The sequence below is a fragment of the Sus scrofa genome, chromosome 6 (assembly GCF_054392235.1).
Source record: "Sus scrofa isolate SSC_HxYL_T2T_F1_AM1 chromosome 6, Sscrofa_HxYL_maternal_Yorkshire_Landrace_v2.0, whole genome shotgun sequence".
Lineage (NCBI taxonomy): Eukaryota > Metazoa > Chordata > Mammalia > Artiodactyla > Suidae > Sus > Sus scrofa.
Genome location: NC_139388.1, coordinates 66,570,116 through 66,589,647, shown reverse-complemented (window position 1 = coordinate 66,589,647; position 19,532 = coordinate 66,570,116). Strand labels below are relative to the sequence as shown.

The following is a 19,532-nucleotide window of genomic DNA, read 5'->3' as shown; positions in this document are numbered from 1 at the left end:
CTTCTAAGGAGGTTTTATCTTTAAAGGCAGGGGTACCAACGTGGGGTCCTGCTCTCAGCCTCTTCCCAATTCGCCTTGTCCAGCACCTATATTGGGCCGTGTCTGCTGGGAGCCGAGTTTCAAGAAGACATTTTCAAGAAGAGAACCTGCCTGATGGCAAAGTCCAGGGGATTCTGAAGAAAGGCTGCAAAGCAGCACGTCCGCCAGCACACAGAAAGCATGAGGCTGTTATGCCTGAGAAAACAAGTTTCTAAATCTCTGTCCTTCCTGTTTTAACAATGACTCTGTGCTCTGTTTATCGTGCCTTAACTCCTCGTTCCTTGCCTTAAAGAAAAAACTCATTAACTTGTTATCTAAATCTTGGGAGTTGTTCTTGCTTGCTAAATGTTTGGGAAATGAACTCTGTTTTCTACACCTAAATTATGTGAGTTTTTAGAAAGATTCCTTTTCCTTCTAAGAGAATCATAGATAACAATGGTATTTGCTAATTGTAGTTTTAAAATAAGTTTTATAGATATAGTTGGAAGCATTTAGAGTTGTTAATTAGTTCGATAAGTTGTGTTTCGTTAGCTGATTTTTTTTTTTTTTGTCTTTTTTGCTATTTCTTTGGGCCACTTCCGTGGCATATGGAGGTTCCCAGGCTAGGGGTCGAGTCGGAGCTGTAGCCACCGGCCTACGCCAGAGCCACAGCAACGCGGGATCCAAGCCGCGTCTGCAACCTACACCACAGCTCACCGCAACGCCGGATCGTTAACCCACTGAGCAAGGGCAGGGACCGAACCCGCAACCTCATGGTTCCTAGTCGGATTTGTTAACCACTGCGCCACGACGGGAACTCCTGATTTATTAATCTATAAAAAGAAAATAGGCGTAAAGGCCTGTTGTTGATTGTTAAATACAAGTTAGAAAAACAGGTTGTGGTTGCTGCATTACTAGCCAAGCACCTGCCCTAAAGACACGATGCACTTGTGGTGAATCACAGAGGTCCCGAGACATCTTAGACCTCTGACGTTTGTGGCCAGTGTGACCTATTAGTCCTACCTGGTTATCTCTTAATGGGTTTAGAGCACACCCTGCCTGGGCAATGCATCTTTAACTCTTACTGCTTCTGCAAGTTAAGAGTCTTTTCTCCTATTTAGGTCACTGCTATCCAGAAATAAAGTTGAGACTGCGTGAACACTGCTCAAGAGTGTGTGTCTCTGTTATTCCTGCGCCTGCCGCCCTCCTCTTCGGGAAATTCTCTGGCTGCTGGAGCTGGACTCCAGCACTTTTCCATCAGGGGCACAGAGTTAGTGATACCGGCACCCCTGGATGCGATGGGACACTGCCTCGTGTATTAGACAAGGTCTTGTGCTAGGCGCCAATCCCCATTAGGCTTTTGTACTCCCAATATAGGGGTGTGACAGGGGCTGTTACATTTGCTTAATAAGACCTGTTCCTTTAGGTTTTTTAATGATTGTTTTAAGTCCCCGTCATGCCTCGGGTTTCAGAGGATACTCTTTTTGGCAAGGAAAGAAATTTTGATCTTTAAGAGTTATTTTCACTGGTTGAGCATTTTTGGCTCTTCCTATTTTTCCTCCTGTGGCCCAGACTTCTGGGTCAGTATCTACTTCCATCAAAGGCAGGCATAAACCTTGATTAGGCTTCATTGTCATGTGAATTGAGGCTTTAACCTTTGACAAAATATCTCTTCCTAAAAGAAGAGTTGGGCTCTCTGAAACAATCAGAAAAGCATGAGAAAACAAAATAGATTCCCAGTCACAGCTAAAGGCTGTGTAAAAAATTTTATAACTGGCTTCCCAGAAATACCACGAATGGTGACAGATTTATTTGAGGGGGGGTCCCAGGGTTGGAGAGGACTGAAAAGGTGACTCCCGTGTCCAAGAGGAAGTTGATAGGCTGTCTTCCTACATTTAGAGTTACCCGGGGCTCCTGGTTGGTGATGAGAACATGAGCCAGTACAGAAAGCCCTGGGTCCCATCAGTCTTGATCCTGGGCTTGAGGGGTTGACCCCAGGGACCTTCAACTTTGGGGGCCGTCCTTCTTCCAGTGATCTCCTTAACATATGGGATACGGCCTAGGTGGTGGGGTCTGAGCCTTGGGGCATTCCCATTTAAAGTGTCTCTCTCTTTTCCAGGAGGAAACAGGCTCCGGGCATAGGTCTCTGCCCTAATCTTCTCCCCTTGGAAGCTCCCAAATTGACTCCCTGTAAAGCCATAACCAGAGCCCCAGCCTTTTCTCTGTCTCTCCTGTGTCCCTTTTGTTCTTCCTGGTCCTGATTATGTTGCTACTCTAAGGAGATGCTCCAGGTTCTGATCAGGGCCAAAAGCCAATTTTTGGAGCTATCTCTGTATATCTGGTGCCGACTGAATTATAAATGTGTCTTTAAGAATTATTTGGCCCCCCATTGATTCTGGGTCCATTGGTGTATATTTTCTCAATGCCTCTCTGAGTCTAAGAAAGCCGATGGACTTTCTTGTTTCCCTTGACAAACCTCTGACAGTTTGGAGATAGTTTGGAGAAGTTAACAGGCTTTATTCTTGCAGCTTTTAGTCTCTCAACTATACAGGTAATAAAGTGATGTCTATGCCAATTGTCTTTACCTCCCTCATCAGAAAGACCAGTTGGGATGCTCAGAGGAACTGCTCGATACCCCGTGGGGAATCTTGTTCATTCCTCTTCTCATCTGCCTCTGGCAATTATAGCATACCAAGTCATCTCTCCAGCTTTGAGCATTTTCTAAGACTTTATTTTTTTCACTTATAGTCAATGTCTGTTCTAGTAATAACATGACGTCCTTCCAGGCTAACTCAAAGGATTGTGTGAGACCCTGAAAGACCTCAATATATCTATCTGGGTCATCAGCAAATTTTCCTAAATCTGTCTTTATCTGCCTTAAGTCCTGAAGTGAAAAAGGTACATGGACCCGTATTGGGCCCCATTCTCCATTTGCTACTTCTTGCAAAGGGAGTACAGAGGGATATAACTTTGGCACTGGAGCGGGAAGAGGAGGCGCCTTGGGCAGTGTTGGAGAAGGCTGATTCACTTCTGGAGGGTCTGACCCAGTTGGGCCAGGATATGGTGGGCACCTAGGTCCTGAGGGAGTTGGCATAACGCACTAAGAAAGTCCATAAGCCTTCCTCAGTGTAGCGTCTTCCCTCATTGTAAAGAAGATCGAAGGTAAGGCACCTCTGACCATCCCCCTTCACGTCTACCAAATAGGTCTCGTTGGAGTATTATCAGCTAGAGAGCCTTCAGATGGCCATCGCTCTCCATCTGACAGGTTATATAGTGGCCAGGCTTTCATGCAAAAGAAAACTAAACGTTTCTTTTTCAGGGTCAAACTTTTTCCAGTTCTTCAAGGCACAGGTCAGGGGAGTTGCTATTGAGCCATGCACCAGGCTCGAGGATGTGGCTTCCATCTGAAAAAGAGAAAAGACCAGCGTCCGGCACCTATTGTCCTTTCTTGGCCATATGAGGGTGTCCCCTCTCCTACGGAGTGAATAGACATTAGGGGTCAAATGTCCCATCCGGCCTCAGGCTGACTGGAATGAACCCCTCTTTACCAGCAGAGCCTCTCTTCCCACCATCCCTCTCCACTGCCTGTCTCTTCAGAGGTGAAAAAAATCCAAGCATACAGGTCCTGCCCTGAGTTTTCGAATCCTAAGATGCTCACTCTGACATGCCCTCTCTTAGTATCGGGAAAGTTCCTAAGCCACAGTTAACAGGTTAAATTGGATAAACCAGTTGTCAGCTTCTCCAACCAGGGCGAAAGTACCTAGAAAAAAGCAAAACTGACTATACCGAGGCTCTGAGGCTAAGCACTTGCCCTAAGTTAGATGAATACTAGGTATTAACTCCATCTCCCCCACAGGCATGGTAACAACTCAGGGGCGTCTTAACACCTAGAGGTCTGTTTCCTTTGCTCCCATGGCTCTCTTTGAGGTAATAGCAAAGGAAATGATAAAGGATCAGATTAGTTTTACACCATAATCTCCAGAAAATCCTTTCTGAAATCTTTGCCTAGATTTCTGGGTTAGGTCCCACCCTGAGTACCGTGCTGTATCTGCAGGTGGTTTAGAATCTGGGATGGGAGTTCCTGGAGGCCTGGGGGCAAGGTCAAGTTAGATTATCTCCTTGGAGGAATTTATGGCCCAAGTGGTGGGAGCACAGGGGTCTCTGGCTCATGGGCTTCTGGGTTAGGTCCCACCCCATGTGGCCGCCCTGTGCTGGTGTCGCAGACAAAACAAGGAAGGGTGCCCCCTTCTCAGAAGGTGGCCATTCAGATGTCCGCCTGACCGCCCCCCCCCCCAGGAGTTTAGGTGCCTCTTAGCAATTGGCTGGTTCATATAAGCCCCGACCTTGGATTGGACTTGCAGGGAGGGAAGAGAACCCTCAGAGCCTGATGCGGCCATAAGCCGTATGAGGTCACCTTGGAACTGCAGGTTAGGACCCACCCGGACTCCGTAGCCGCTAAGGCCGTGGAGCCACAAACTTGAACCTGAAGCGCAGGAGAAACAGGCCGCACATTCATTCACACACGCACTCAGAGGTTATCACAGTGCCTCCTGTCTCCCGGGAAGTTATTTTTCGCCCTTTTATCACCCTTTAAAATTCACAAAAACAACACTTTGTTTCTTACATGCTTTTTAACAATTGCTAACCGTCAGAAACACAGTAACTGTGATTTTCCAGATATTTTACAAAGGTGATAGTACAGAGAAAGAGGAGATTTCAGAGCAGAGGGAATGGGAAGGAAAGTGTGCCTCACAACGCACCCATCTCTGGCCGGCCACGCCCTCATTCGCACATTCACCCTTGATTCAGAGGCAAATGAAACTGAAAAGAAGTAGAAAGTGCAGGCTTGTTGCCCCTTACCTTGTGAGCGCAGATGGATTGGATTGGATCCCTGGTGAGACCCCAAAGATGATACCAGAAAGATGATAGCAGAATCCAGGTTCGTGTTCACACAATCGAAGAATGAACTCTACACACACAGGCAGCAAGCAAGCAAAGTCTTTAAAAAAGAAAAGCAAATAGCTCCCAGGACAGGCTGGGAGGGGGAGAAGAGCCCCCTTTCTCTATTGTCCTTTAGGGGTTTTTATTTCTTAAAGAGGGCGGGGCACCAACGTGGGGTCCAGAAAGATGTGGTTTTCTCCCATCAGCCTTGTTTAATTACCTGTATCAGTCCTTGTCCAATAGGGCTTTTAGGGTTGGAAATGTCCTCTGTAAGTTTTATGGTTACAATAGCGCCTCCTTTGCATCTGGTAAGAGGCCCCTCCTCCTTAGGGGGTCAAACTCAGACGGTCATGGTGCTTATTCAGTAAGCAGAATGGTGGTAACATATGTTAAAATGTGTTGAATCATCTCAGGTTTCCATATAATGAGGGTTTCCTACTTTTTTGTTTTTTGGGTTTTTTTTGTTTTGTTTTGTTTTTTTGTCTTTTTGCCATTTCTTGGGCTGCTCCGGTGGCATATGGAGGTTCCCAGGCTAGGGGTCGAATCGGAGCTGTAGCCACTGGCCTACACCAGAGCCACAGCAACGAGGGATCCCAGCTGCATCTGCAACCTACACCACAGCTCCTGGCAACGCCGGATCCTTAACCTACTGAGCAAGGGCAGGGATCGAACCCACAACCTCATGGTTCCTAGTTGGATTTGTTAACCACTGCGCCATGACCGGAACTCCTACTTTTTTCTTTTCTTTTCTTTTTTTTTTTTTTAAGGGCAACACCCACAGCATATGGAGGTTCCTAGGCTAGGGATCAAATTAGAGCTGCACCACCAGCCGCCACCACAGCCACAGCAATACTGGATCCTTAACCCACTGAGCAAGGCCAGGGATTGAACCTGGGTCCTCATGGATACTAGTCAGATTTGTCTCTGCTGAGCCACGACGGGAACTCTGAGGGTTTCCTACTTTGGAATCACCTTTCTCTTAAGTTCCTGTCCTTGGTCCTAAAGATTGTTACCTTGCTGAGCGCGAATGCAGGCTTCATTTCGTCTTTCTCTTCATGACTTGAGGCAGTGCTACTATTTATGGTTTTACAGGGTTGATTTTTTTTTTTTTTTTGATATTTTAAGGAATCTATTTATTTAGCTGCTGTATGCAGGGGCTTGATATGGGATTTCAGTTCCCAGGTCAAGGGCTGAACCCAGGCTGCAGGCTGAACCCAGGCTGCGGGGGTGAATGAGCCAAATCCTAACTACTGAACCACCAGGGAATTCCTAAATTTGCAATTGTTGAACGTTATCTTTTAGAAAACTTACAGATTTTAGTTTGGCTCAATGTCAGTACTATAAACAACAGACAGACATTGCTACACATGTTTGTTTCTAATGGGAAAGGCAAAAGTTACTGATTATGATGTAGGGTAGAGTTACATGATCTTCCAAAGCGTCTGACCAGTATTCTCCAAGAAACAAATTGCCATTTCACTTTTTTTCTACTTTTTTTTCTTCTCCTTGGGAATAAAAGAGAGAAACCCATTGCTAAAACAAATACAAATGGCTCATCTCCGTTTGTTTTCAAAGAATTTAGCATGATGTGGAGTTCCCATCTCGGCACAGCAGAAATGAATCCGACTAGGAACCATGAGGCTTCAGGTTCAATCTCTGGCCTCACTCAGTGGGTTAAGGATCTGGCGTTGTCATGAGCTGTGGTGTAGGTCGCAGGCATAGCTCAGGTCTGGCGTTGCTGTGGCTCTGGCATAGGCCGGCAGCTACAGCTCCAATTAGACCCCTAGCCTGGGAACCTCCATATGCCGTGGGTGCGGCCCTAAAAAGACAAAAAAAGAAAGAAAAAAAAAAAAAGAATTTAGCATGTAGGTAATAAAACCTCACAAAATCTATCATTTTTACGGTGAAGGCCACTACCATGAGGTTAATAAACTCTGTCACTGATCTTCTAGCTACTTAGACAAAACACCCCCTTCTCTGTGCAGCAGTTTGTTCACCTACGAAGTCGGGGTGGAGTGACAATGGCCTTAGAGGACTATCGGAGGCCATCACTTTCCCACGTAGAATGGGCTGGGATGAGGAACGCTGGAGGGTACGGTGCACGGGACCCATTCTTCTGTTCGTCTTAACTCCATCAAATTCCACCTGAAAAACTGTAAGGTCCTGGTTGTGGCATGTAGACGTCTATGTTCCATGGTGTGGCCAAAACACCAGGCTTGACGGAAGCAAAAACTCCAGGCCGGCATCGGGGAAGGGATAAGGATCCCACCCTAGGAAGTCAGGATGGTGTTCAGGGAGTTCCCTCCACCAAGATTGGAGCCACACAAACGTGTCGGAGGACTGTCAAGGTGGCGGATGTGGGGAGACCACTGCAGATGTCCCGGTGATGAGGTTAATCGTTCCCATGGCTTCAGAAGGACCCCTTCTCGTGCCAGATGTGACGGACACAGTTCAATGGCGCCGCTGCAGGCTGGCTCCCTTAGAGCCGGGGTACTTGGTGACAGCCTTGGAGCTCTCGGGGCAGCAGCAGGCAGGCGTCCGGCCACCTGGATCTCCCGGGATGTGATGGTCAAGTGCCAGGTGCAACGCCTCGCCCGCGATGAGCTCCAAGATGTTGACACGGGTTCACGATGCCCGTGGCCTTGGACGAGACGCCGGTGTCTGGGGCACCTGCGTCAGCACCTCCTACATGAACAGCGAGGAGCTCTCCTCGCGGCTGCACTTGCGCTCTTTGCCGTCCTTCTGTGCCTTGGCCACTGCCTTCTTGGAGCCCTTCGGGCTGGAGCAGACATGGAGGGCTGGGGCATGGTCAGGAGTTAATTGTGAAAAGCCCCTATGGTTTTATAGTTAAGCAAAAACCTGCTTCTTTCCAAGATGTTGGGATGGCTCTCTTGAGTGATGGTTCACTTACGGTGGTCTCCCCAAAATTCCCCAGGTTCCCCTCTCTAACTACGGTCACCTACTGGGACTTCTACAGCTACCTGTGTAACCATCCTACTCTCGCCCTATCATTTTGGCTGGTTAGACTTGTGGACAAAACCCAGCCTCTGTACCTTGGCACCAATTAAGTCTTGGAGGCTGAGGGAGCACGGGTGTGTGTGTGTGTGTGCGTGTGTGTGTGTCCGATGAGGCCAGACAAGCACAGAGGGAGCCCTGGAAACCTACAGGCAGTTTCCCTGCCCTAGGGGGACCCAAGATGTAGGGAAAAACCTGGCATCTATACCCGGGCACCAGTTAAGTCTCAGAGACAAGGCAACCAGGGATCAGAACCAAGTCTGTGACCTACAGTGCAGCTTGTGGCAACGTGGGATCCTTAACCCACTGAGCCAGGCCAGGGATCAAACCCAAATCCTCAAGGATACTAGCTGAGTTCTCAACCCTCTGAGCCACAACTGGACTCCAAAATGTGCATGTTAGGATTTATTTATTCTTAAGTATATTCTAAATAGTAAAGTACACTGGAAATACTCTCTCATATACATATTAATATACGGTATATGGAGATCACAGCCAAGGAAGGTTTTGGTGTGGATAAACCATGTTTTTTGTTGTTGTTTTTAGGGCCACACTCCCAGCATATGGAGACTCCCAGGCTAGGGGCCAAATCAGAGCTGTAGCTGCCAGTCTACACCACAGCCACAGCAACACAGGATCTGAGCCGTGTCTGTGACCTACACCACAGCTCACAGCAATGCTGATCCTTAACCCACTGAGCGAGGCCAGGGATTGAACCCGAGTTCCTCAAATTCGTTTCCGCTGAGCCACGACAGGAACTCCGGACAAATCACCTTTGAGGGCCAGCTTCTGGTGACTCTTCAGGTGGCGGTTGTAGGTGGATGACTGGCGGTAGCGCCTCTGGCAAAGGGAACACAAATAGGGCTTCTCTCCCGTGTGGATTCTCTCATGAGCCCGGAGGTTGGTTTTGTGGCTGAAGGGCCTTTTACACGTGCTGCACCGGAAAGGCTTCTCCTTCGTGTGGATCCTCTGATGCACACGTAGGTCTGATGTCTGGAAGAAGCCTTTTTTGCACTTGGCGCAAACAAATGGCCTCTCATCATTGTGTCTCCTCTGATGGACTTTCAACCGAGAGAGATATCGGAAGACCTGGGAACACTTCTCACATGGGAAGACTTTCTGGGCTCCGGGGAGCCCTTCTGGGCTCTTCCCACGTGCAGGGTTCCCTTCCAGGCTCGGGTGGGCAGAAACAGGCTCAAGCGTGACCTGGTCTGGCCTGGAGAGAAACCCTGGTTCCGCCTCCAGATGGACATCTCCACCAAACGGTCCTTCCGGGGACCCCTCCTGGGACACAGCGAGGCCTGGCTCTGCTGTTCTGGAGCCGAGTGGGTTCTCCGGAGAAACACCTGCCTCTTCAAGCCCAGGGCAGGTCTCTTCCGGGATGATGAGCAGGAAGGGCGTCTGACTGCCCTGCCACGTGAGACTTTCAGTGACTGGACAAGTTTTCCGAGAAGTGTTGCCGCCACATTCTTTACCTTCACTTTCTGTGAAGGTGAACAAGTGACTCAGTGAGGTTGTGCCCAAGAAGGGGTCTGCACAGGCCACCCCTCTGGAAGCTAGGCGCCCGTCACTCACCTTGTCCTGTTTCCAGGGAAGCATCTCGAGGAGTCCAGAGAGGTGCCTTCGTGTTTTCTCCCCTTGGGGTTGCTGTCGCCAAGTGCTTCCTGAAATGAACGAGGACCTCTCTTAAGGGCATATTCTCAGAAAAGAGGGCTTCCTGTCCCTGCATGTGGACATGGACCTGTAAACAAATCTTGATTACAATCTGTAATAACTCTTCTTTCTCTACTTTCGTGAAACGCCAACAGACTACTCATTCCTCATACCCCCTCGCTCCTCACCCGGGGGTCAGACCCCTCTACTCACGAAGCCAGGCTGCTTCATGCCATCGTCTGTCAGGTCTTCCATGAACTTCTCCAGGTTTCTGCCACTTGCATTCCATTTCTCTTGTAAAGTGGATCTGTCACTGCAGTGGCCATTGATCACGAACTGTTCGAGGACCAAACAAGAAATCATCTCATCCTTGCTGCGTTTTTCTGGCTGCAGCCATGAGTGAAACAGATTATAGAGTCTTTGCAGTTCCCGCCTAGCAAATGAGTTACTGCTGTTTTGGAACAAGCTGAGCCGAGTGTTTGGGAACTCAGAGATTCCCTCTCCATCCCGTATGACATAGCCTTGGCTGGCTTTAAGTGCTAAATTTTCTGACCCAGGGTCATTCCTGGATGGTTCACCTTGAAAGGAGAGTCTGAGATCTAAATCCATTCTTAACAAGAATTCTCAGCGGGATGTAAACTTCAGGAATTCAACCCCTGCTGTCTTGTCTCCTGGGGGAGGGGGGGATCTGTTTCAACAACAGGTGGATGTTTGAAGACTGCAAACTAGAAACGGAAGAGATATATAATTAACAACAACACTGGTATCACTGAAAAGAAAAACAAAATTCAGGTTCATTGAGTTCATGGACGAATTCTACTAGATATTTAGTGAATAAACAAATGAAGAAAAGTGTAGCCCATTAATCACCCCCGAAATGCAAAATAATACTACAAAACATGATACAAAATACCCACTGGAACGACTAAAATCAAATAGGGTGAGGGTTGGCATGGATTGGAGCACCTGGAACTCTTTCTCTTGGCTGCACCTGCAGCATGGGGAAGTTTCTGGGCCAAGGACTGAACCTGTGCCACAGCTGCAATCTTTACCACAGGTGTAGCAACGCCAGACCCTTAACCTGCTGTGCCACACGGGAAGTTCCTGGAGCACCTGCAACTCTCTACTGGTGGTGAGTACTCACTCTGGAAACCCGTATTTATGCATTTCCTGCGAGCCATCAATTATACTCTCTGGGATATACTCAGCAGAAAAATACACTCACGTGCAACAAAGACCTATACATAATTCATAACAGTCTCATGATGCAAACGTTCTAAATGTCCAAGATTTAATGTGACAGGTTACAATTAATCGATGTACAGGCATGTTTGACAGCAGTGCAAATGAATGAACCTCTTTATGCAACAGTGTGGAATAACCACAGAAACACAAATCAGAAGCGCCCTGGTGGCTCCACAGGTTAAGGCACTGGCGTTGTCCCTGTTGTGGTGTGGGTTTGATCCCCAGCCCAGGAACTTCCACATGGCGCAGGTGTAGCCGCGCACACACATACACTCATCAAGTGAAACAATCTAGGCATGAAACACCTATTTTGTTTATTTCCATTTATGTTAATTGAAGAGCATACAAATACTACTGTTATTATTTAGGTTGTTGGTTGAAATTTTGGAAACAATAGTAGATACTGGGACAGGTACATGTGAAGGGCTCCACAGGAGGAACCAATCCCAGTTTGCCTGGGACTAGAGACCCTGGGAGGTTATACTTTCAGTTTCAGCTGGCAATGTCCCACCTCTTGATCTTGGAGGTAATTACACAGGAGTGTTTTTCTGTAAAAATCCACCAACCTATATATTTTACTTTTTCATTTCTTGTATGTGCATTGCATTATTAAAAATGGTCAATTCTAAATAGTAAATGGGGTGGTTCCCATTGTGGCTAAGCAGGCCGAGGACCTCACAGAGTCTCTGTGAGGACAGAGGCTCAATCCCTGGCTCACACGGATCTGGCATTGCCACAAGCAAGCTGTGGCGTAGGTCACAGATGCAGCTCAGATCTGTGTTGCCACAGCTGCCAGAGCATGGGCCTTGGCTGTGGCTCTGATTCAACCTCTAGCCTGGGAACCTCCATGTGCCGCAGGTGAGGCCAGGTAAGGCCGTAAAAAGGTAAATAAGTAAATACTAAGTAGGGTCTTAAATTGTAATTGAACAAAATGTAACTGAATGAAGGCAATGATCTAGTACGAATATGTTCTTTCAGTCATTATAGGAAAACTAAATATTGGGAGTTCCCACTGTGGCTCAGCAGTAACAAGCCCAACAGGTATCCATGAGGAGTCAGGTTCGATCCCTGACCTCGCTCAGTGGGTTAAGGATCTGGCGTTGCTGTGAGCTGTGGTGTAGGTCACAGACATGGCTCAGATCCCACATTGCTGTGGTTGTGGCGCAGGCCGGCAACTATAGCTCCAGTTCAATCCCTAGCCTGGGAGCCTCCATATGCCACAGGTGCAGCCACAAAAAGCAAAAATAAAATAAAATAAAAAATTTACAGTAAAGTGAATGGAATAGGACAGGCTGAAATCCATACACAGGATTGATCTGATCTTCATAGATTACAACTAATTGATGTACAGGTATATGTGATAGCAATGAGAATTGTGTTGGAAACTCCTACGTCACCCACAAACATCTGCAGAACCAACCCAGCTACACCCTACGTCAGCCCCAGATCCATTCCTCAGGAAATTTTCCCTTTACTTCCACCTCTACAGTCTCGCTGTTTCCCATCAACAATTTCTCTTCCTTATGAAAAAAATTTCTCCTTGCTTCACTGATTTTTTTTTTTGTCTTTTTAGGGCCACATCCGAGGCATATGGAGGTTATGGCGGGCCTATGCCACGGCCACAGCCACGCAGGATCCAAGCTGCATCTGTGACCTACACCACAGTTCAGGACCTACACGACGTCCCACGGCCACGACAGATCCTTTTTTTTTTTTTTTTTTTTTTTTTGTCTTTTCTAGGGCCGCATCCACAGCATAAGGAGGTTCCCAGGCTAGGGGTCTAATTGGAGCTGTAGCCGCCGGCTTACACTACAGCCACAGCAATTCAGGATCCAAGCCCCATCTTCGACCTACACCACAGTGCAGGGCAACACCGGATCCTTAACCCACTGAGCAAGGCCAGGGATAGAACCTGCAACCTCATGGTTCCTAGTCAGATTCATTAACCCCTGAGCCACGACGGGAACTCCAGTGCAGGATCCTTAACCCACTGACTGAGGCCAGGGATCGAACCCGCAACATCATGGTTCCTAGTTGGATTGGTTTCCGCTGCACCACATGTGCCACGATGGAATTCCCACTTGCTTCACTGATTTTATCAAAGTTATAATTTTATTATTGACCTGTTTTTTTTCTTTTCTTTTTAAATTTTTTGCTTTTTAGGTCTGCATTTGAGGCATATGAAACTTCCCAGGCTAGAGGTTGCATCAGAGCTACAGCTGTGGCCTACGATTCAGCCACAGCAACTCGAGATCCAAGCCTCGTCTGTGACTTACACCACAGCTCACCGCAATGCTGAATCCTTTCATAACCCACTGAGCGAGGCCAGGGATCAAACCCGCATCCTCATGGATCCTAGTCAGGTTCGTTTAACAGCTGAGCCACAAAGAGAACTCCGTATATTGACCTGTTTTTCATGCCTATCCTTTTCTACTAGCGTGTAGGATTCAGAAGTGAAACAGACTGCATTGCTCAATGGTGATCTGTGACTGCCAATCACATCTTCTGATCAAACACAGGCACATTTCTTAGCACATCAAATAGATTAAACCTCTTTCTGTATCATTGCTCTACTTTAACTTTTGTATACAGTTAACATTTCAAAGATTGCTTTTTGCTTTTTAGGGCTGTGCCTGTGGCATATGGAAGTTCCCAGGCTAGGGCTTGAATTGGAGCTGCAGCTGCTGGCCTGCACCACAGCCGCAGCAACGCTGGATCCCAGGCACATCTGCAACCTATGCTGCAACTTGTAGCAATGATGGGTCCTTAACCCACCCAACGAGGCCAGGGATGGAACCGGCATCGGCATGGATACTAGGCGGGTTCTTAATGAGGTGAGCCACAACGGGAACTCCAACCTCATGGTTCCTAGTCAGATTCATTAACCACTGTGCCATGATGGGAACTCCAAGACTGCTATTTTTTAAAAAGCAAATATCTGGAGGACCTCCCACTGTGGGGGCGCAGTAGAAACAAATCTGACTAGGAACCATGAGGTTGGGGGTTTGATCCCTGGCCTTGCTCGGTGGGTTAAGGATCCGGCGTTGCTGTGAGCTGTGGGGTAGGTCGCAGACGTGGCTCCCCGATCCTGCACTGCTGTGGTGTAGGCCAGCAGCTACAGTTGCAATTTGACCTTAGCCTGGGAACCTCCATCTGTCAAGGGTGTGGCCCTAAAAAGCAAAAATAAAATAAAATAAATAAAAAGCAAATGTCAGGCCACAAAATCAGAAAACGTGGGTATTTGGCACATGCTATTATGCTGGCCCCCAACACCTAACTCCTTTCTGTCCGTTGGTGTCTTTCCCTTCATGCTTTGAATCCACCTCCCTGGTCTGATCAGACTGGCCACCCTGATCTCATCAATTAACAGGAAAAGCGATTCTAGGAAAAGTCCTACAGGAGAAAAGGAACACACACGTGCCTTTCCCTAATCCACTTATCACACCTTCCCAGCCAATCCTTTTCAAACACAATCTGCTCAGGCCCCGCTCCCCGGCTCCAGTTAATTCCCTCCACAGCTGCCTGCTGCTCTCAGGAAAAAGGATCAAGTCCTTCCTGGTCCCACCAGCCCTCGCCTGGGCCTGTTCTCACCCCTCCCACCCCACCTTAGGGTGTCGTGGCTGATTATCTACATCTGGTCTCTTTCTCGCTTTTCCTGTAAAATTCATGCCTCTCCCTTCCTCCGGGCCTCCCAAGGCGTCTCTTTCTAGAAGACCCCAGCACACACACACCATAGGGTCGCACTTGCAGACATGCGCTCGGTTGCAAACAGACAAGGCTGCAGCGTGTTATTATGGCCCCGATCTTGAAATTTGAAATTGCCGATTAAGAATACTCACCACCACAAAAGACATGTAATCATGCATGCTGATGAATTAGTAACTAGCCTGACTGTGGCCATCTCAAAGTGAATGCAAATATTGACTCATGTACCTCTGAAGCTAGTTACATGTCAATTCCATTCCAATAAAAAAACTAAACACAACCAAAAAATCCCCAGACTGCCAGTGTTCTTGGTCTGGGGCCTGGCATTTATAAGCTGTGTGACCCCAGACTCATTACCCATCAGGCCTCCAACTTTGTCATGGGGGCTCTGATTGCCATTGATACCGGAGCTCATGAATGAAGAGATACAAAGCACAGGGAGTATTCAGTAAGAGTCGTTCAGTAACACACACCCTGTAATTTTAGCCCCACCCTCACTCAAGTCAGCCATGGACCTACACTTCCACGAGATGCAATAAAAATGAATTCCTAGGAGTAACTATTGTGGCTCAGCCTTAACAAACCCAACTAGTACCCATGAGGACTTGGGCTTGATCCCTGGCCCCAAAAAGTGGGTTATGATCTGGTGTTGCCGTGAGCTGTGGTAGGTCCAAGGTGAGGCTCGGATCCCGCATTGCTGTGGCTATAACTGTAGCACAAGCCGGTGGCTACAGCTCTGATTGGACCCCTAGCCTGGGAACTTCCATACGCCAAGGGTGCAGCCTAAACCCCCCCACCCCAAACAGGGGCTTTCCTAGGAGATGTCTACTTGGGTCAGGCCAGATTTTGCACAACCCGAGCAGCTGTCACACTAGACGCTCCCCATTCCTGAAAGACAGCGATACCTTTGTACTAGGAATTTTCTCCCCATAGCCATGCATACACAGGCCATGCACACTCACACATACGAAATTGGAAAATTTCCCTTTTGTTCAGGAAACTCACCTCCTCCAAAAGACTGAACCTCCAACTGGGTAATGTTGGGCTGAAGGCTGAGCGACTGTGTGGCTTCCTTTCTGAACTGAGTTCATCTTATGTGCCCTCCCAAGGCCCTTCTCCTTTTATAGGCTCTGAGACAGTGATGTGTTTAAAGACATGATTGGATAAAATCTGCCTGTTGATGGAATCTTCATCCAGCCGCAGCTCCAACTTTCCAATAGGTACCATACAACACCGTATTGCCTGGGGCAACTGACCACAATCAAACACTAATATCTCTGCAGTGAAATGTAACAACGTGCACAATAAGTGGGGGAAATTAAGTTTACTCTCACAGATGTTCTGGTCACGTTTTGTCCGAGGTGAGTCTCACACAAACATGCTAACACTTCTCCATTTTGCCACGTTGTGGATTACAAGGAAAGCAGATAACGAGATTAATATTCTCACCTCCTGTGCACTGATAAGGCTGGTGAGCCAGAGAGCACCTCAGGGAAGTTCCTAGTCCAAGAAAAAAATCACAAAGGCTGAAATTACGATCATTCACTGGAAAGATCTCCTTGTGGTACAGTAAGTTAATGATCCAGCTTGTCTCTGTGGGAGGTGCTGGTTTGATCCTGGCCCAGCACTGTGGATTAGGATCAGGCATTGCTGCAGCCGTGGTGTAGGTGGGAGCTCTGGCTTGGATTCCACCCCTGCCCAGGAATTTCCATATGCCGCAGGGGGGGAGCCGAAAAAAAACATCATTTAGTGGAAAGGGAAAGAGCAGAACATTGCTCACCCCCTTTGTTCTTGGCTGTGCCCACGGCATGCAGAAGCTCCCCGCCAGCGATCAAATTCTCGCCACAGCCTCAACCTGAGTCACAGCATTGACAACGCCACGTCCTTAATCCCTGAAGCACCAGGGAACGCCCCCCTTTTTTTTTTTTTTTTTTTTTGTTTGCCATTTCTTGGGCCGCTTTTGCAGCATATGGAGATTCCCAGGCTAGGGGTCTAATCGAAGCTGTAGTCTCGGGTCTACGCCAGAGCCACAGCAACGTGGGATCCGAGTCGAGTTTGCGACCTACACCACAGCTCAGGCAACACAGGATCCTTAACCCACTGAGCAAGGGCAGGGACCGAACCCGCAACCTCATGGTTCCTAGTCGGATTTGTTAACCACTAAGCCACAACGGGAACTCCCCCCTATGATTTCTTAACCATTCATATGTAGGTGGATGTTTTTTGTTTTTGCTGTTACCTAGTTTTTGGCTTCGAAGAATAAAGTTGATGGAAATGTGCAAACATGAAGAAGTATTTCTGTGGACACAGGTTTCCATTTCTCCCACAGTTATAATTCAGGAATAAGGCTACATCACATGATGAGAGGATGATTAACTTCATCCTGTCACATGACTAACCTGATCATGTTACACGATTAATTTCATTCATGTCACATGGTAAGTGAATGATTAACTTCATTAACTGCCTGTGTCTTCCAATCTTTTTTTTTTTTTTTTTTTTTTGCTTTTTAGGGGCCGCACCTGTGGCATATGGAGGTTCCCAGGCTAGGGGTCAAATTGGAGCTACAGCAATGTAGGATCCAAGCTGAGTCTGTGACCTACATCACAGCTCACGGCAACGCCAGATCCTTAACCCACCGAGGCCAGGGATCGAACACGAAACCTCATGTTCCTGGTCGGATTCGTTTCTGCTGCACCACAATGGGAACTCCCCCAATTTATTTTTACTATTTTACATTCTTACCTGCAATGTATTAGAGTTGCAATTTTCTTCATATCTTCAAAAACTAGGTGTTGTCAGTCTTTTAATGTTACCTATTGAAATGAGTGTACAGTGGGATGGGAACTAAACTAAATGTGCTGCTTGATGGGAACTCCAAGAATTTTTTTTTCTTTTGTCTTTTTGGAGTCATACCCACAGCATAAGATAGGGGTCAAATCGGAGCTGTAGCTGTCAGCCTAACCACAGCCACAGCAATGCCAGATCCAAGACATGTCTGCGAGCTACACCACAGCTCACGGCGATGCTGGATCCTTAATTCACTGAGCAAGGCCAGGGATTAAACCTGAGTCCTCATGGATACTAGTCAGATTCATTTCTGTTGAGCCACGATGGGAACTCCCCAAGAATTTTTAATTCTATTAAAACCTAGTTTATCATAGTTTCCTTTTAGGTTTGTGGGGTCTTCCTCCTATGCAAGAAATCTTGGCCTAAAACAAGGACAAAGAGCACTCTCCCTGTGTTATATTTAAGATGGTATATGTTTTCATCTTTCTTTTTCGTTTTTTGCATTTTTAGGGCCCCATTGCAGTATGTGGAAGTTCCCAGGCTAGGGGTCTAAGTGGAGTTGCAGCTGTCGGCCTACACCACAGCCACAGCCATGAGGGATCCAAGCTGCATCTACGACCTATAGCACAACTCACTGCAACGCCGGATCCCTGACCCATTGAGGGAGGCCAGGATTGTACCCGAGTCCTCAGGCACACTAGTCGAGTTCCTTACCCTAAAAAGCAAAAAAAAAGAAAATTTGTTGAAAATATTGTACTTCCAATTTTGAATTACTTTGGCAACAGTGTGGAAGATAAACGAATGATACGCCTGCGCCTCTGTCTGGACCCCTGCATTGCTCTACTGTCTTAGCTTTTCACCAGTAACACAACGTCCCTTTAGTGGGTTACGGATCCGGCATTGCTGTGAGCTGTACTATAAGTTGCAGACTCGGATCTGGTGTTGCTGTGACTGTGGGGTAGGCTGGCCGCTGTAGCTCCGATTAGACCCCTAGCCTGGGAACCTCCATATGCCGCAGGTGCAGCTCTAAAAAAAAAATGAGAGAGAGAGAGACATAAAGTCCAAATTTGTTCCACTTGAGAAAATGGAAAATGCTTGGCTTTTTTATTTTTTGAAAATGTTTTGACTATTATAAGCCTTTAAAAAAAATGATGAAGCTTGAACCTGAAATCGCTTGGCCTTGTATCTTTTCTCAATTGATAGGTGAAGTACCTTTGAGGGCTAGCAGCTTAGCACTTGGACTCTGGGGGAAGATTGGGATTCCAACTCATTTGAGCTGTGCCATCTCCCAGTTGGCTAACTTTGGTCATGTCTCCTCTCCCCAGGATGCAGGATTCATGTCGGGAAATGTTGGAAAATGGACATCAAACTGTACTGCAAAGTAAGGGCAGCAGGCAGTATATAAGGGGCGATATGAAGCAGCCCACTGAAGACCCCATCCAGAAGCAGAGACTCCCTGCAAAGAGAAAAGCACGTTCCAACTCCCCAGGGTCAGTAAGAGCTTGGTTGGTTGCTGGAATATGCGAAGGCCAGCAGGGCTGCAGGGGAGGGTGCCATGTGGCCAGGGCAATGGGGAAAGGGGTGGGCACATGGTTTGGAGTCTATGATGAGAAATTTGGATGTTATTCTAACTGCTCTGGGAAGATGTGGGGATTTAGCAAGATAGACACCTGATCTATTTTTTTTCCAAAAAAATTTTTTTGGCCACACCCATGGCACGTGGAAGTTCCTGGACTGAACCTTCGCCACACCAGCGACCTGAGATGATGCAGTGACAGCACTGGATCCATAACCTGCTGTGCCACCAGGGAACTCCTATGTAGTTTTATCACACGTATAAAGTCATGTAACCAAAACCACAATCGAGACACAGAATTTAGGACTACCCGTTGTGGCTCAGCAGGTCAACAAACTGGCTTGTATCCATGAGGCTGCGGGTTCAATCCCTGGCCTTGCTCAGTGGGTCAAGGATCTGACATTGCCTTGAGCTGCAGTGTAGGTTGTGGATGCAGCTCAGATCTGGTGTTGCTGTGGCTGTAGCATAGGCTGGCAGCTGCAGCGACAATTCAACCCCTAGCCTGGGAACTTCCATATGCTGTGGGTACAACCCTTAAGAGAGAGAGAGAGAGAGAGACACACACACACACACACACACACACACACAC

At 47.5% G+C, this 19,532-nt stretch overlaps 3 protein-coding genes across 5 annotated transcripts in view; all 3 read right to left on the bottom strand.

The window, feature by feature from the left end:
* Positions 1-19,532, bottom strand: part of LOC110261339 (zinc finger protein 444) — a 996,914-nt gene that overhangs the window by 804,733 nt on the left and 172,649 nt on the right. The gene's annotated exons all lie outside the window — the stretch shown is intronic.
* The window catches only part of LOC100737142 (uncharacterized), a 117,529-nt gene that overhangs the window by 38,516 nt on the left and 59,481 nt on the right, over positions 1-19,532 (bottom strand). The window lies entirely within an intron of this gene.
* Positions 8,367-19,532, bottom strand: part of ZSCAN4 (zinc finger and SCAN domain containing 4) — a 29,689-nt gene continuing 18,523 nt past the window's right edge. Inside the window, exons 2-7 of one of the 3 annotated variants that reach the window (XM_084962407.1) lie at positions 17,323-18,082; positions 16,027-16,077; positions 10,206-10,352; positions 9,841-9,963; positions 9,550-9,715; positions 8,367-9,458 (exon numbers count right to left, since the gene is read on the bottom strand). In XM_084962407.1, the coding sequence (XP_084818533.1) occupies positions 8,701-9,458; positions 9,550-9,715; positions 9,841-9,882 (966 nt within the window). In that variant the 5' untranslated portion in view covers positions 9,883-9,963; positions 10,206-10,352; positions 16,027-16,077; positions 17,323-18,082 and the 3' untranslated portion in view covers positions 8,367-8,700. Of the gene's footprint in view, positions 9,459-9,549; positions 9,716-9,840; positions 10,353-16,026; positions 16,078-17,322; positions 18,083-19,532 lie in introns of those variants that run through there. The other 2 variants (XM_084962405.1, XM_084962406.1) reach the window with 2 other exon arrangements.